At 48.5% G+C, this 16,718-nt stretch overlaps 1 protein-coding gene across 6 annotated transcripts in view; it reads right to left on the bottom strand.

Annotated features, from left to right (window-relative positions):
• The window catches only part of UBASH3B (ubiquitin associated and SH3 domain containing B), a 129,819-nt gene that overhangs the window by 21,236 nt on the left and 91,865 nt on the right, over positions 1 to 16,718 (bottom strand). For 3 of the 6 annotated variants that reach the window (XM_036887612.2, XM_036887616.2, XM_036887618.2), the window contains 5 exons: positions 13,846 to 13,899; positions 13,021 to 13,207; positions 11,606 to 11,804; positions 8,262 to 8,431; positions 3,885 to 4,093 (listed from right to left, as the gene is read on the bottom strand). In XM_036887612.2, the coding sequence (XP_036743507.1) occupies positions 3,885 to 4,093; positions 8,262 to 8,431; positions 11,606 to 11,804; positions 13,021 to 13,207; positions 13,846 to 13,899 (819 nt within the window). Of the gene's footprint in view, positions 1 to 3,884; positions 4,094 to 8,261; positions 8,432 to 11,605; positions 11,805 to 13,020; positions 13,208 to 13,841; positions 13,900 to 16,718 lie in introns of all 6 variants that reach the window. The other 3 variants (XM_036887615.2, XM_036887619.2, XM_036887614.2) reach the window with 2 other exon arrangements.

The following is a 16,718-nucleotide window of genomic DNA, read 5'->3' as shown; positions in this document are numbered from 1 at the left end:
TTTAAATATACCGAGTAGTAAGGCCTCCAGAAACCTTTATCCAATAAACATTGTAATTTAAATATGGTTGTCAGATAAATCCAATAAACATGTCCTTCTGCATTACTGGGCAGGGTCAAAAGGGAGCATCTAAGCGTTCGATTTTTTGCTTCTTTGCAGTTAGGGTAGCCACGTGTCCCAGGTTGCCCAGCACGGTCCTGGTTGGTACCCGCTGACCCAGCAATCTGTTCCATTCAACATCTGTTTAGGATTATTTATTGTTAACACAGTATTATTCTTTTTTTTTTTTTTAGATAATTATTTTTTATTGAAGGGTAGTTGACGCACAGTATTACATTACATTAGTTTCAAGTGTACAACACAGTGATAAAACATTTATATACATAATTCTAGGTTCCAGCTATCACCCTACCAAGCTGTTACAATATCTTGACTATATTCCTTATGCTATACATTACATCCCGGTTACTTATTTATTTTACCATTGGAAGTCTGTCCTCTTTTTTTTTTTTTTTTTGTGAGGGCATCTCTCATATTTATTGATCAAATGGTTGTTAACGACAATAAAATTCTGTATAGGGGAGTCAATGCTCAATGCACAATCATTAATCCACCCCAAGCCTAATTTTTGTCAGTCTCCAATCTTCTGAGGCATAACAAACAAGTTCTTACATGTAGAACAAATTCTTACATAATGAATAAGTTACATAGTGAACAGTACAAGGGCAGTCATCACAGAAACTTTCGGTTTTGCTCATGCATTATGAACTATAAACAGTCAGTTCCAATATGAATACTCATTTGGTTTTTATACTTGATTTATATGTGGATACCACATTTCTCTCTTTATTATTATTATTTTTAATAAAATGCTGAAGTGGTAGGTAGATACAAGATAAAGGTAGAAAACATAGTTTAGTGTTGTAAGAGAGCAAATGTAGATGATCAGGTGTGTGCCTGTAGACTAAGTATTAATCCAAGCTAGACAAGGGCAATAAAACATCCACGTATGCAGAAGATTTCTCTCAGAACGGGGGGGTGAGGTTCTAAGCCTCACCTCTGTTGATCCCCAATTTCTCACCTGATGGCCCCCCTGCGACTGTGCCTGTCTTAGGTTGTTCCTCCCTTGAGGAATCTTACCCGTCTCTGGCTAACCAGTCATCTTCCGGGGCCATACAGGGAAATGTGAAGTTGGTAAGTGAGAGGGAAGCCTTATTGTTTGAAATGGTTAGCTTTTTATTTCTTTGCATATTTATGCCCTGTGGCTTCTATGCCCAGCATTTGTCTTGAGGTATCTTTACCACTTGGAAGAATTATGATACTAACACAGTATTATTCTTAGAATTTTATTTTTGAGAAGAACTTTTTAGATTCATCAATGTAATAAAGCCAACTGATTGTTGGTAAAATAATTTTTCAAAAGACTACATGGTTTGAATAACCTTAGCATCCTTTTCATTCTGTGAACTATTCCTTTTCTGACTGTAAATAGACTTCTCCTACTTCCACACATGGTACAAAATAGCACAAAGTTTGGCCTCAGCCCCTGAGAAAGTGACGTCTCAGTTCATGCACACAAAGCTCAGAATCACCAGTGGAGCTTTAAAAAATGCACGCACCTGGGCCCCACTCCTCACAGACTATGGTTCAGCAGGTCTGGGTGGAGCCCAGGGACCTGCAGTTTAACAAAGCTGCATCAGTATGGGTGGCGTGTGGCCAAATGAGATTTGCTACAGTAAAACCCAAGGAAATCGTGTGCCATTCACACAGTCTACCAGGTGGGCTGTTCTCCTTTATTTCAAACTGAGACCCTCCCAAATGTCGCCCAGTGAAAGAGCATTCAGTTTCACTGTCAGATTCATCAAAGCTTCATTGCCTGAAATGTCTGGATATATGAAATTGTCCTGACATCTTGCTGGTACATGTCCTTTGATTTATTATAGCTCTGAGGACACTGATAGATCCCTTTGCCCTCTCCTGTAGCTCAACTGGCAAGGAGAATGCCAGCCTCCTTCTCTTCTGAACTGTTACTGTAATCAAAGGCTCTGACTCACTCGGACACTGTTCGGGTCTGTCAGTTCTAGTAAGACAATAGTCAGAAGCATTATGTCGAGAGCAGGAGAAAGAGGAAGCTGAGCCTAATACCCTGAGCAGCTTGGCAAGCACCAGGGAGAGGTTGGCACCTCCATGGGACACATCAGGCCCGTGGGTAAGCCCAGAAGGTCTGGGCAGCTCACCCTAATTCAGGGGACACAGTAGATATTCACCAGTTGACAAATTTATCTAGGAATACTCAGAACCAAGCAAGATGCCCTAATAAGGATGGAAGGAAAATACTTGCTCCATATAATGGAAGGACTCAGAACTGGGAAGGTCAGAGTAGCAAGGGGTGTGCAGGGTCACTGACCCCAAGTCCATACTCCATAACTTCCCATCAAATCAGCCAGGTTGTTTGAGACTCTCAGCAGGTTGGCCATGGAAGTTGAGAGTTTTATTTCAGACCTGGTTCCCAGGGAAATAACAGACAGCCCTCCCATGGTCCCCGGACCGAATCACCGACACTCTTCTCCCCCATGTAGCCCTGTTTTTAAAAAAGTGACCTGGGATCTATACATGGTCAGACAATCTTTTCCTTCTGTTTATTCAGGTATATTATGCTTTACTTGTTTTTATAGAGGTAAAATGGTGACTTCGGAACCCAATGTATTTACTTTGATGTTCAGAAATGTTTCTGAAAAAGCAAATGTTTGGGGAACATGAGAAAGCTCTGACCTTCCAATCTGTGCCACAAAATGCTGGATGTTCATGGGCTGGGGGGTGGGCTGGAAGGAAGAGAGGGGAGTTGCTGGGTAGGGGGTGACTGTGGGAGAAGATGTGCTGTCTCATTTTGGGGTCTGTGGTTTCTCTGCCTGCAGGGGACCAGGAGAGGGCCCTTCCTTTGTGTTCCCCCTCCAGGCAGAATGCTCATTGAAACTGCCCCTCTCTGCTTCTTTTTTATGATGATAATAACAATGTCAGACACCATGCAGCTGGTGCTCAGCGCTTCCAGCTCTCAGCCACGTTGGCACATGGCAAGAACAAGAGGAAGGAAAACAACCCAGCAGGCACACACTGGCGAGGTGCCTGAGTGCGCCAGGGAAGGGCTGGCTTTGAACTTCGCAGACTGAGAAAGAGAAGGTGCCCTCTGTTCCCATTTTATCTATCAGGACAAAGCTGGCCGTACCACACAGGCCACTCTGAACATGGGACAAGTTTGATTTGGGGACAGAATAGTAGTGAAGGACAGATGGGAAGTTGTCACTCTAGAGAAGACTGGGGAACCACATGTGCCTTTTGAAGGTTCTGGCAGATGCCCATTTCCTTAGACACAGCCTCTGTCATGTGGGTCTTCATGTACCAGGTCTGAGCCCTTGCTCAGGGTCACCTAGCAAGGAGGGGCAGTCAGGTCTCCTGGCCCTCGTCCTCTCTCTACTGGTCTGGCTGGCATAGTGGGAATCTGCCCAGGCTGCTCTGAGCAATGACTGAGATAAAGTGGACAGAAGTGCAGAATCAGTAAAGATTTAGCACTGGAATGACTCACACTTCAGCCGGAAGAGATGGGCCCCCGAGCAGCCTCCGTTTAGTCTCCAGTCAGACACTCAGACACATCGTTACATCGGACGGGGCGGGCAGAGAGAAGCAGAGTGAGCCACCTCTCATTCTTCCCATGCCCTACGTCAGCCTTTTCCAGAAAGTCTGGAACCAATAGAGTTTCTTCCCCACAGACATCATTTACCATCACTGCTGCCCTGTGCGTCCAGGATGAAGCCCATTTCCCCGCCACCTCCTTTAAGTCTGCAGTACTTTTCAAAAAGCAGCAGACAATGAACTTGGAGTCTGCCTACCCGTGAAATATCCAGGTGCTGCATTCATCAGCCTTGGTGATATAGTTCTCAGGCAGGAGCCCCGAACAGCCGGTGGTCAAGGACGTGCCGTAGATCCAGCCCTCGCTGGCGCTGGTCTGCTCCATTGGAGACATGAAGATGAAGTCCCCAGGCACCAGCTCCAGCTCGTCGTCATTCTGTGGGGTGTAGGGGTAGATCACCTGTAACGTCTGGAACAGGAAGAGAGGGTTGAGTGAGGCCCACAGCTGGCCCCTTCTTGAGTGTCTCGGGGCACCTCTGTACCTTCTGCTTCAACGGTGCGCCTGGCCAGATGCTGACATTTAAGGGCGCCCTGGGTGGGGTCTGCACGCTCTGAGTAGATCTGGACTCAGATCAGAAAACACTTCTTCTTTTTTCAGGGTGTTATGAGTGCATGGCTGGTGCTACTGGATATGGTTCCAGACTTTCCTTCAGGCATGTCTTTGCTTCCCATCAGGGTTCAAATATGGTTCTTTAGAAATTCATTTGAAAGCCCGTAGTCCCTCCACTGAACTAGGTAAATGTGGCTGGACCAGGCCTCTCTCCTCCATCTGCTGCTCCTTGAAACTCAGCTCATGGAGGTTCCAGAAGGGCCACATGCAGAGACTCCTCTAGGAAGCGTTGGGAATGAAGTATGTCCCTTTCTGTGCAACTCGGCTACCTAAGTAAGACATACACAGACCCTGCCTTCAAGGAACTTTCTTTAAACCTACGTTTTGAAGACCTTGAAAGAAAAATATCTTTCCTAGCCATCCGTGTGCGTGACTGTGTAACCAGCTTTCCTCACCAAACAGTTGGAGACCACATGTTCCTGCTCTGGGCTCGGCAGATTCCCCCGGAGCCAACGATAGGCTGTGCCTTTTAGCTGATTTACTCCATTTTCTCTCTCCTTTCCTGGTATGTAAACATCATAGACAAAGGCAAGAAGATACTTTGGAAAATATTTATTTTACTATTTTTTAAAAATTAACAGCAAGAGACCTCAATAATAAGGGAAATATTTCCCATCCTATGTGGCTCACGAGGGACACAAAGATGGAGATGCTTTAACAGCTTCGTGCAGCCCCAAGGTCACTAATGACAGTAAAAAACTTCCAGATTTTTAACCTCGTTTGGCTCCAGTTTTCTCATCTGTAAATTAATACAGGGACTATCCAAGTTAAATGAGACAGTCTAAGAAAGCTTTTCAGGACATAGCCTGGTACCCGGAAGGGGCATAATGATTTCTATTGAACCATAACCCCTGATTTCCTTTCTAGCCGATCTGACCCCTGGACTTTGTAAAAGAGAGGCTGTGAGCTCTTCAGCTCACTGGTGTCCAGGTGATAGATTATCAGAACATGTTATACAGGAAGAATTTCCTTCTGGAACTTTCTAATGAAAGGAGCCAGTAGAAATGTGGTCTTTCTTAGAGAAGGAATGCGATAATGCCTAGAACTCAACTGTCCTGCTGGATTTCCGACTCCCTTTTCTTCGGGGCACCCATTTCCATCCCTAATTCTTACTCCAGCATCCTTCCGCTCGAGATCTTTGCCCGTGTGGTCACCTCCTCACCCTTCCCCGTTGCTCCACCATATTGGCACTCAAGCCACTTTTCCAAACTAACCAGGAAGGTTTTCTGCTGGGTTGTTAAAACAGCTTAAAGAAAAAAGAAAAAAATACCCACAAGAAATCTCTAAGCTAGGCATGTGATGCTCCACCAAAAGGAACATTCTGGAAGAGGGTGGAGAGAGTCAGTGAGTCATGGGAGACAAGTCCCAACCGGTGCTCCTTAGTCAGCATATTATCTTGGCTCACAATGCCCTTGGCCCTGTAGCGCTTTCCTTTGAGACACTCCAGGTGACTTCAGAGAACTCATTCCTCCCGTCACTTAGGGGGTGAGCGTTCTCTCTCCAGGTTATCTCCAGGCAACCCAAGGTAAAGGAATGTTGGGGACAGTGTGTCCGGAGCAGAGTAGTTGAACAATAGGTAGCTTTGGCTTATTTAGTAAGTAATAAAGGAACCAAGGTATTGCAGGAAATGTCAAATTATAACTGGTGCCCATGTCCCCACAGCTCTTTGCCCCCTCACAAAAACACGTGCACAAAGTCAGCTTGTGTTTGCAAGGTATCAGGACACAAGCCTCGTTTTGTACTACATTATACTTATTTACTCTTTTGTTTTATATTTAACATCTGTTTGTAAGAATTCTTGAGTCTGTCTCAAGAATGTTTTCCTCCCTTCTTACATGGGGACTAAACTCAAAGTTAGCTGACTCACATCTGGGAGCTCTCTGTTGTTCTGTTTCTTCTTAGTAACAGTAATAGCTGGGGCACAGTTGGTGTGCCCCCTCTGTGCTGGGTATCATGTCAGGGCGTCTCCAGGCATCCTCTTAGTCCTCACAACAGCCCAGCAAAATATTACACACGAGAAAACGAAGGACTGGGGAGTTACAGAAGTTGTAAAGGCGATCCTAGCACCTGCTATGGTAATGAAGCCAGGAGTGGAAGCCATGGGTGCCAGATCACAAAATTTACATTTTGTGTAGAACACTGTCTTTCCTCTAGATTTCTGACGCTTGGCAAGCTCAGTTCAAATAGGCTTTTGCAAGTCCAAATGAAGCAAGAATCTAAACAGCAGAGGTGTGAGATCTGAGTTCTCCTAAGCACCACTTGCTGAGTGTCCTTGCCTAGACCACCTTGCTTCTTGGGACATCTGTTGCCTCGCTGGAATAATCGATCAACCCTGCATCCTAGGGCAGAAGAAGGCAGGCAGGAAGAGGTTTACACATACAGAAGAGCTCAGGCAGAGCCCGAGCACCTCAGAGGGAGAGCTTTATCCAAAGGAACAGTCATAAATGAGCTCTTAAGAATAAGAGATAAAAGAGGCCAAGTTATTTTTAGAAAATAATTCACGTGGGCGCTAGCTGCCTCTTTCCCTCAGTGCCAATTGAGCAGAATGTGGGTCAGGCAGAAAAGCAATTACCCTTCGAGTTAACTGGAGGGCAGTGTTGATTAGAAGACATTCCTTGTAAAATTCCATTGCCACCTTCCTACACTGAGAAAGGTGACTTCTCACAGCCTGTCTGCATGCAACCCTTGACTTTCTTTTTTTCTTTGCCCTTAGAAGGAGTCCAAACAGCCACACCTCTCTTGTTGTATTCAGGGCTCATCCTCATCCTAAGCAATTCTAGGAGATGTCAGAATTCTTAAGCAAGAACAAGCCCAGTCTCCTTGTGTCTTTACAGAAACTTGAATCAAATGACTTGGAAGGAAGACACCACATTCCCATGAGCAGAGGCAGATAAAACTGCACGTCTCAGACACTCACAGGCCCTATGACCAAGCTTGGACCTCAGGTTCATGAGCTGGCTCTTCCTACCACTTCCAAACAATGATGAGGTCGCCTGGTCTAGACCCTGAGGCTGTCTCACATCTGAAAAGAGATGTTTAAAAGGCTGCATAAACTAAGAAAAGTATCATTCTTTTCCTCTTAAAATATTGAATAACAAATACAAGTATTGTCTCATAAATGTAGTGAAACTGGATGACAAAACTATGTGGGTTTTTTTTATGGGCTGCCCATCTTTAATTGTCAGAATCCCTGGGTTCTGGCTTTAGCTCTGGTTCTAACTTGCTGTTTAGTTTGGACCAGCTCCTTCATGTCAGCCTCTCCTTCAGGAAAAAAAAAAGGGCACTATTACTCTTCAGGGATGGCCCAGGCTTGTCCTGGGAAGCACTATCATTTCCCTTAAGAGAGGGATGCTAAGGCCACGCCAATCTTCCCGCCCGCACGAGGACAACTGTCCCACATATGCTGCCCAGGAGGGGCACGCAGACACTCCCAACATTTGTTCTGTTCTCCCCTGCTGGATTCAAAGTCCTTGAGGACAAGACCACATTTTAAAATTCTAGTGTCATGGCCACTTGCATACCAAGTTCAGCAAATATCTATTGATTATGTGTTTGCAGGCTCTTTTGTACTATGTGTTCTCCTCCTCACCTCACATCAGGTTGATGTTTTCTGTTAACCCTGTGGATTTATATGATATTTAAAATGTTACCAACATTCTTTTCTATCTGCTCTCCCATTGCATTTCTATATCATTCCGCTGGCAGGGCAGATAGAACAATGGGGCTATTACACAGATGAGCCCCTTGGGACCTACAGAGGAGGGTGCAAGCTCAGAGCTTCCCAGTGAGTTGGGCAGAGCCTGCAGAAAATTGTGGGCCAACGGACTCCTAGCCTGGTGCTCGCTTCATGGCTGTGCTCCGGCCCCCATCGGCCCCCATCGGCCCGCAGCAGCCAGCAGCGAGTGCTCCTGTGTCTGACTGCACCCCGGCACCGCTCCCAGCGTCAGGAGCCACAGGGAGACGTTACCTCATGGTTAGCGAATCGGATATCTCGAGAGAATATGGTAGCCACCCAGTCGCAGCCGAGTTTGACATCGATATTCTGGGCCAGCTTCTCTAGGGTGGGTAAGTGGCTGGCTTGGAAGTGGTAAGCCAGGGTCACATGCAGCTGCTTCTTATGAGGCTCCACATGCACTTCTGGAAAAAGGAAGGAAACAGTCAGTTATTGGAATGTGGTAACCACAGCAGTGGTAGGGACTTAAGGAAGAACACTGAAGGGTGCCGTCATTAATTCTGCTTCCCAAATAACAAAGGAGGGAGATCTTTGGTCAGACAGAAGCTGCTTCTCTCTTCACAGCAGCAGAGTACGGTGGGGCAGCAGGTGGAGCGGGCGTGCAGGTGGATAACAGATCCTGACTCACCCCACAGTTTAAGAGCCACACATCTGGCTTTTCTGTAGGGGCTCTGAATCAGCTGGGAGGGAGGCATGTGGCTTGGCTCCAGCTGATTACCACCAGCTCTACCATGCAGATGAGGAAACTGAGACCTAAAGGGATGGCGAATTTAAGTAGAAATAAAGAGCACATTTTGTGACTGTATGACTCCCAAAGCTCTTTTTGCCTTCATTTTGAAATCAAGTCTTTTAGCTTCTGGGTGGCTGTGATGGAGAAACCAGAGGAAAAGATGGAATATTTTCAAAGATTAAAACTGGGTTTCTCAACAGCATTTGGATCCCAGAAGTCTTTGTTAGGGGGCTGTCCTGAGTATTACAGAGCCTTTGGCCATATCCCTGGCCCCTACCCACTAGATACCTGTGGCACACCCCGCCCCCACAAGCTGTAACAACCAGAAATGACTTCAGACATTGCCCAATGTCCCCTGGGGCAAAAGTGCCTCTGTTGAGAACCACTGGCTTAAAGTACACAAGCTGTTGTTCTAAGACACCCTAAGAAACCAAACAAACCTACCTAACAGGGCACGACTCTTACCTCTTTTGTATGTTTTTAAACATGGGACATTCATCTAGGGTCCAGGCTAGATCCCTGAAGAAGATGCAACTGGAGAGAACTTAGGGACTTTGAGGAATTACGGGGCTGGTTCAAGTCACACAGGGGCAGATGCAGAGCTGGACCCTGCGGTTTCACTGCACTACGTGTCTGTGGTGTGAGCCCCCCAGGGCAAGGGCTTTATGTCGTTTTCATGATGTGTCCCCAATACTCAGCACATTACAGGCTTCAGGATTTGTTAAATGAATGGATACACATGAATGTATCTCCTTGGACCACCTGGGATGGAGGGTGACATTAACTACTTGCTGAAGGAATCTGGGTCTGCCCAAAACTCTAGAATATCAAGGCCTAAGTTCTCGGACAAACATGATGGCCGGCTTTCCATATTAGGTTGCAAGGTGACACAGGGAGGGCCGCCCTGTTCTGTAAGTCACCACCAGGGTGCTGCCATGGGGAGAGACATGGGGAAGGGGGGAGTTCTCCGAGCGCACCCCTATTCTTGGAGAGGAACAGGCTCCCTGCTTCCTACAAGGAAAGAAAGCAAGGGCCTGCCTGCCTCTCACGCGGTACACGCCCTGAGAGTCACCGCAGTCCTGGCTGAGACCTGCTGTACTCATCTGAGGAGGATCTGGGTTTGTGGCTGCAGCTTTAGTTTTGGTTCTTGTGGGAGTTCTCGTGGTTTTGACAATAGCTGCTGTGGGATCAAAAAGAGCCATTTCCCTGAGGTAGAGGGATAGGAACAGGAAATAATTTGCCTCTCTGTTATGCCACTTCTCTGAAATATTGAGCCCCTGTGAAAGGGCAGGCTTCACAGAACTCAGAAAGCAGCAACGGGCGGGCTCTGGGGGAAGAAGGGGCACCTGGGAGGAGGCCCAAGGAGGTCCCGCTCCCAAAATGAGGCAGGTGTCTGCAGGGCCGGGAGTTCCCCTGAGCCTGCAGACCTCACTGTGAACCCTGCTCAGGGATGCCAGGCCCTCTTCATGTACTTCATAGATTCCTGAGCTCTACCTGGGGCTCTCTGGTAATTAACACTGAGCAAAAGGGCCTGAGTTGGGGGTGAAGATAGCAGCAAGGAACACTGACAGGTGAGGGACAGGCCAAAGGTCCTGACACCACGGGGCAAACTGTGTGCCTTTACTCAGGTCTCCCCTCTCTGACCCTCCTGGAAACATGGGGCCTCCTCCAGGTTTGCATCAACACTCCACGCATCTGCACAGCTCATGCCCTGGCGCTGGCCTCTGCACCCCCTGCTCCTGCCATGTGCCCTGCAGGGCCTTCCTCCATTTCCTCAACATGGTCTCCCTGCGAATGTCCTTTCTTCTTCATCTTTGGTGAAGGCCTAGCCACTCCACCGGTGATGGTCTCTCTTCTCAGAGCTGTCAGCACGCAGGGCCTGACCCAGGTTCCCCACCCCAACTGTGCCTCTGGCCTGGAGAAACCATTTCACATTCTCTGTTGCATTCTTCGCAGCTAAACACATGGTAGGTTCCCAATAAATACCTGCTGCCTGGATTTCACTGTTAAGGGAGCCAACAGAGACCCCCAACCCCACCAACCTACCCCCCCATCATCTGTCTGTCTCACTGCAGGTAAGGCCTCCTTGGGCTAAGTGAGCTTGTCTGCACCTATAGTCAGACAGCAAAACTTTGCAAACTTCTCCCTCTTGTCCCGCCCCCCGCCCCCGTGCATCCTGCCTCTAAGTCAACGTACATCCTGAGCAGCCCTCTAAGTGAATTCCTTTGACGGAAAGTCTCAGCTGGCTTGAACTACAAGCTTGCCTCGAAAAGAGCAGGCAACACCTTGAAAGAGGGACACGTTTGGATAGCCTTTTGAGACTTAAGGGCCTAATGGGCTTCTGCAAGTTTGAGGGCAGTGTAGCTCAGTGGTTTCTTATTTGATACTGTTTCCACACTACTTGCTGTGCTGTGCTACCCCCGAGCAAAGTTCTGGGACTTCACTGAGTGAACTGTGAGGCCCAGATAAACACCTGCACAGGAGGGAAGTTGGGAAGAAGGAAGGAAGTTACCTTAATGATGAACTGGGAAGAGACTGTGGTTCTCTACAGGAATATACTTAACGCTCAGCGTGGACCAGCCGTTTGTGGGCCTTCACCTCCAGCGTTAGGGAGGAGGTTTTGGACTTTGTCTTGGGAAGGCTAGCAGAATACCACTCAAGTATTTTTAAAAGGACACAGAGGTGTGCACTGCAGGAAAGGGCTGCATTCTTTGTCACATTCTGCCCATTCCTGCAGGACCCTCCGCCTCCTGACTCCACCCCACGCTGCCACAATTCCCTATCCTTTCCCTTCCCACTGTTTTGATCACAGAAACCCAGGGCCGGCCTGGCAGCTGTGTGGGCTCACCGGTTTTGGACGCAGCCTCTGCAGCAAAGTCCGCGGCAAACTTCTTGAGGACCTCAGCGCTGTCTTCCTTCACGAAGAGGCCGATGAAGTTGGAGGAGGTATAGAGCTCCAGGGGCAGCGGCGCGGAGAACTTGCACTTCCAGCGACTGACGGTGGTCTGCAGGGCTTCCCCCAGCGCGTCCACCTTGCTGTCCTCACACTGGCGGGGAAAACAAGAGGCCTCCTTCAGAGACAGGGGAAGACAGATATCTGCTGCTACGTAAATTTGGCATCCTCTGCCTAGAGCGGGCGGCTGGCAATGCAGTTGCCAAACCATCAGTCTGTCTGTGGGGAAAGAGAAGAACCGCAGACTCCCAATTATCTGGGAGTGGATTATCCAACTGGGAAATGAAACCAGCGCCACGGATGACCTCTTCGCTCCCTCCCTACTCTGATGTGCCTCCCTGGTCCCAGGCAGAACGCAGTGGGAAAAATACACCGTTGTGTGTTTTCTACTATTTTGCAGCATCCGTGCCTTTTCTATTCCTCTAAGACAATCAAAAATAGATCCACTTCCACTCCCCTGACAGCTGGGGAGAATGGGGCTCCGAGAGCTGTGGCATCCTCCCCCTGCCCTCCTCAGAGCACTGGGAGGAGGAATGAGTGTCTCTACACCTCCGAAGCCTTTTGAGAAAGATCTTGGGTGACTAAGAGGAAATGATAATCATATTAATTTTCAGGGTGAATGGTAGAGAAGGTATTAGGGACATATTTTTACCTAAGAGACAGAATTTGGAAGAAAAAAAAAGCCACCCCCCAAAATATGAAAAATGATGTATTGTCTTAAAGTGCTACTATTCTGCCTCATTTTGAAAACAACCTGGATACATTAGTTCTTCATCGTCCCCACGGCTAACATAGATGGAATGTATTTACCTTTATTATAGTGAGGCGGATTTTAATTTAGTCATGAAGTAGGCTTGTGAGAGCTAGCATTATGGCCTAGGTAACCCGGGCAGGTGCAAGATATCTCACCATCCAGAAGGATCTAGTGACACAAAAACTGGGGACAGTGTCCATAAGGCTAAAGTCACTGACCCAGGGTTCCGACTCCATTACTTGTTCCCAGCTGTCTAATTCCTACTCTCGCCTTGTTGTGAAGGTGGAAAGCTGGATTTGTCTGTCCCTGGGCCCTAGGGACCCAGGGCATGTGGTCACTGTGATGCCACCCCAGACCCAGGTGCTCCTGGGCCTCAGCAGATGTTAGAAAGAGGAGATGGGGTGAGTGGCCGTGGATCTCACTGATCCCTGGAGGCCCATCCAACTCAAGGAGCCCAGGACAGTCTCTGCCAGTGCCCCAGAGGCCCCTGGGTGTTAAGGGGCTGGCTGGGATGTGGGCAGCCAGGTGCCCGGGTGGGGTGCGGGCTGTGTCTCACCATAAAGAACTGGCAGAGGGTAATGTGGGGGAAGATATTGTGTGCCTTGTTCTTCCCGCAGATCTGCTTTGACTGTTGCCAGAAGTCGGAGAGCTTCTGTGCTAAGGGGCCGGTGGGTCGGAGGTAGAGGACGTACTCCCGAGGCAGAGGGTCATCCAGGAAGGGGTCGCCGACATGGGAGAATAACCTGCCGGAGAGAAGGGGGCCAAGCAGGCCTCACCTGAGACCAGTGGAAGGGAAGGAAGAACAGAGAGAGAGAGAGGTCCCCCCTGCCCCCAGTATGCTCCATACTCTGCCCTGCAAGGGAGGGGGCATTCCCTTTCCTGCTTTAGAAACCTACCCCTCGAAACTCACACTTCATAACCAAGTGTCACATGCACTCAGCTTCTCTTCTACCTGTCATGTTGCTTCCACATGGCACAACTCCCTAAAAAAATCCTAGAGCTGCTCTCCAGGGAAGCTTCAGGAAGGAGGGTCACCTGGTGGGGTGAGGCTTGGGGAAGGGACCAGCTGCAAGGTAAGTAGGGTACTTTCCTACACAGATGGCCCCACGTGCACACACCTAAGTGTACCTTTAAGTGATGGAAGGGGACGATTTTGTGATAGGGCCTGTCTGGGAAATGCTCTGAATTTCTTGAACTGGCTTTAAGAAGCACAGCCTGGGGCCCCGGGCAGAGAACGCAACTGGCTTGATAAACGGGCCGGTCACAAGGGCTTTGGGCTCATCTCCCCCTGGGCAGGGTCCCTTACAGAAAGGCTGCATCGTCCACATACACTCCAAGTTAATTATATGCTCTTTTCTCCATGTATTTATTTCATACCAACCAGTCACATGCTGCCTGAACACTTCTTCCTCCCGTGGATGCCAAGGCTTTTTGTCTGGAAGAAGAAATCAAATTTCTATTGTTAGTATTTTTAGCCTCCTATCAGCTTTTCCCACTGCAGTGGCTAAGAGCTGAGTGTGGAGGAGGCGACATCAAAGCCTCCTTGGTGGCGTGGGGGAGATGCCTGCAACAGGATTTCCCCCCAAGGGTCCCGGCAAGGCAGATGGAAGTTAGGACTTGTGATTAATTTCCATGTAATTAGCACTGGGTTTGGCATGCAGCCTGCCCAGTCCATGCAGTCTATTTTCAGCAGTTTCCACATTAGAATTTTATTTTGTGTCCCTAGAGGTTGCCATGTCTTGATTTCCCTCCTTCCCTTTCACCCACCCATTCTTACTGACCCAGATCCCCTACAGAGCGCTTTTGTATTTGTGACCCCTCGACAAAGTGTGTTAGAAAGTGGGGCTAAAGGCCCACAGTGATGTTTGGTTGGTTCTCTTCAGTGCCTCCTCCCACCCACCTCCAACCACGCGCACCAGTCTCAGGCTAGATCCATCATCTCCACTTATTTTACTGACACCTTTGGGGACTCGTAGCGCTGAGTTGGAAGAGTATGGTCAGAGCAGTGCCACCGTCGCCCCCACTGCTGGAGACATAACCCAGAGCCCTAGGAAAGGTGGACAGCATCACAGAACGGTTACAGGAGTGAGGCCTGTGCACACGCATGTAAGTGGAGAGCTTCGGAAATTTTGGAAGCATCTCCAAGAGCCAGACAGCTCTGGGTTTGTGTCCAGCTTTGCTATCCATCCATCCATCCATCCATCCATTCACGCATACACGCTAATGTTTACTCAGCAAGTACTTACTGAACTGCTATTATTTTGTCAGCACTGCACTACGTCCTGGGAATATGGTGAAAAACAACTTACATGGTCCCTGCCCTCATGGAGTTTTCAGTCGAGGAGGCATGAAAACATTAATTGTGCAGATAATTATTTAGGTGCATTGGTGGTAAGTGCAGTGAAGGGAAAGCACAGGGAACTGTGAGAACAGGATGGGGACCTACACTGAGCTAAGGAACGGACATTTCAGGTGAGACCTGAGGAGTGCGACTCCTCTGGGTCAGGGTAGCTCGCTGGGTGTGGTGGGGAGAGACACCTGGTTCATCTACTCCATAGTGAGGGTGTCACGGAGCCTTGAACAGTTTCTGCCACACAGGAGACGATCAGTAAAAGATCATTCATGTCCCTTTACATGATGCTGATTCAGGGTCCTTGCGAGAGAAGGGTGTGGGGAAGGAATTCTAATTTAAATCGACATTCTTTCCAAGCACCCTTTTCCTGCTGTGGAGCAGTTAGGACAGCTGATGCTGTGAGAATCACAGAGAGCCAGATGGGAACGGCCCTTAGAGATCAGCTATGAGCCCAAGTTCATCACAGTACACCACGGGGAGCTCAGGTGAAGGAAGTAAAGCAGCCTGGCTGAGGTGGTGGCAGAGTGAAGGCTGAGTGGAGAGCTGACTTATTGCCGCCCTCTTCCCCCGTGAAAATCCGAGCACAAATACCAAATGATCAGGACAAAGAATGTGCACAGTGAAGCAGAACAGCACCACAGAAGACAAGCCTACTTACAGTGAGATGAAGTCACAGAGAAGCAAGACAGACTCCTTAGAACAGAAGCTGGTGCAGAAAAGGCACGCGCACACACACTCACACACACACACACGCGCCTGCGCGCCCATTCCCACGCCTGGAAAGGTGCTCAGTTGCTGCCAAGTTGTCATCGTGTTTCCTTAACCACCTACTAGACAGGCAGGGACCACACATCTTGCTCTTTTCAGATCCAGAAGCCACATACTCACAAAAGAACACAAATCATCATCTTTTAGAGGTTAGACTCTCTCAGGGATTAAGTTCACCAAAAAAGGACCCATTGTTTCAAAAACAATTGGGAAAAGGAACTCATTTGTGGTACAATGTGCTATTTATATGAAGGACTCAATTTCTTTTTCTAGGCCCTTCCCCCAATGAAATAGATCTGACTGAAACTTAATTTATTTTCCCTTAAGCACTAGGAGTATCCTCTGGAAAGACAAGATCTAATTAAGTTACAATCCCCATAACTAACAGGACAAGTTTTGGAGAAGGTTCAAAGATACAACTGAGAAAGATGCCATAAGGTTTGGGTGATAAAGCTGTGGTGAAGGGTTAAGGAAACCCAAATTTTCTTTTCAGAGAAGTGTTTGAGAAATCGTCGATGTTAGGGAAGGTATTGTACCTGATTACCTTCTCCAGACAGGGTCAGCCCAAGTGAAAAAAAAAAAGCTTTGGCCACAGCACAAAGAGCTCCAGATAGATACCAGAGAGAACTTCTTGGCAGTCAAGGGCCATAGAAGTTTGTTTGAAACTTTCTAGAAAAGTCATTCTGGATCTGAAGCAGGGGTGCCATTCTCTAGGCAGGGGGACACAGGCGGAGTGAGATCCCCGCTTCTCTAGGGTCAGGAGCCCAGGCAGAGCTCTGCTGCTCCTTCACCCACCACAAGGCTGGCGACAGTTTGGCTTGAGTTTGTTCCCAGAACGCTGCCCACAGAACAGACTGCACACGGGCAGTGGGGGAACACGTGTCCCCGCTCCACCCCGCGGGAGAAGGACCGTTGCCATAGAGCTCCCCACCTCCTCAGTCCATCGGCGGGGCCTATGCCAGGGACGGTGGGGGCTGCGGGGTGGACCCCAAAAGCCAGGCTCGGCCTGAACAGCTGCCACCCTCAGCGTGACTCAGGGGCTGGCAGAGGCTGCTGGACGCCTCGCGCAAGATAAAGGGAGATACCCTGGTCAACTCAGGCGGGTAGTGCAGCCATTGGATTAGAGCGACTGA

Source organism: Manis pentadactyla, chromosome 13 (genome assembly GCF_030020395.1).
Source record: "Manis pentadactyla isolate mManPen7 chromosome 13, mManPen7.hap1, whole genome shotgun sequence".
NCBI classification, from domain to species: domain Eukaryota; kingdom Metazoa; phylum Chordata; class Mammalia; order Pholidota; family Manidae; genus Manis; species Manis pentadactyla.
This window is presented reverse-complemented; position numbering and strand designations above follow the sequence as displayed.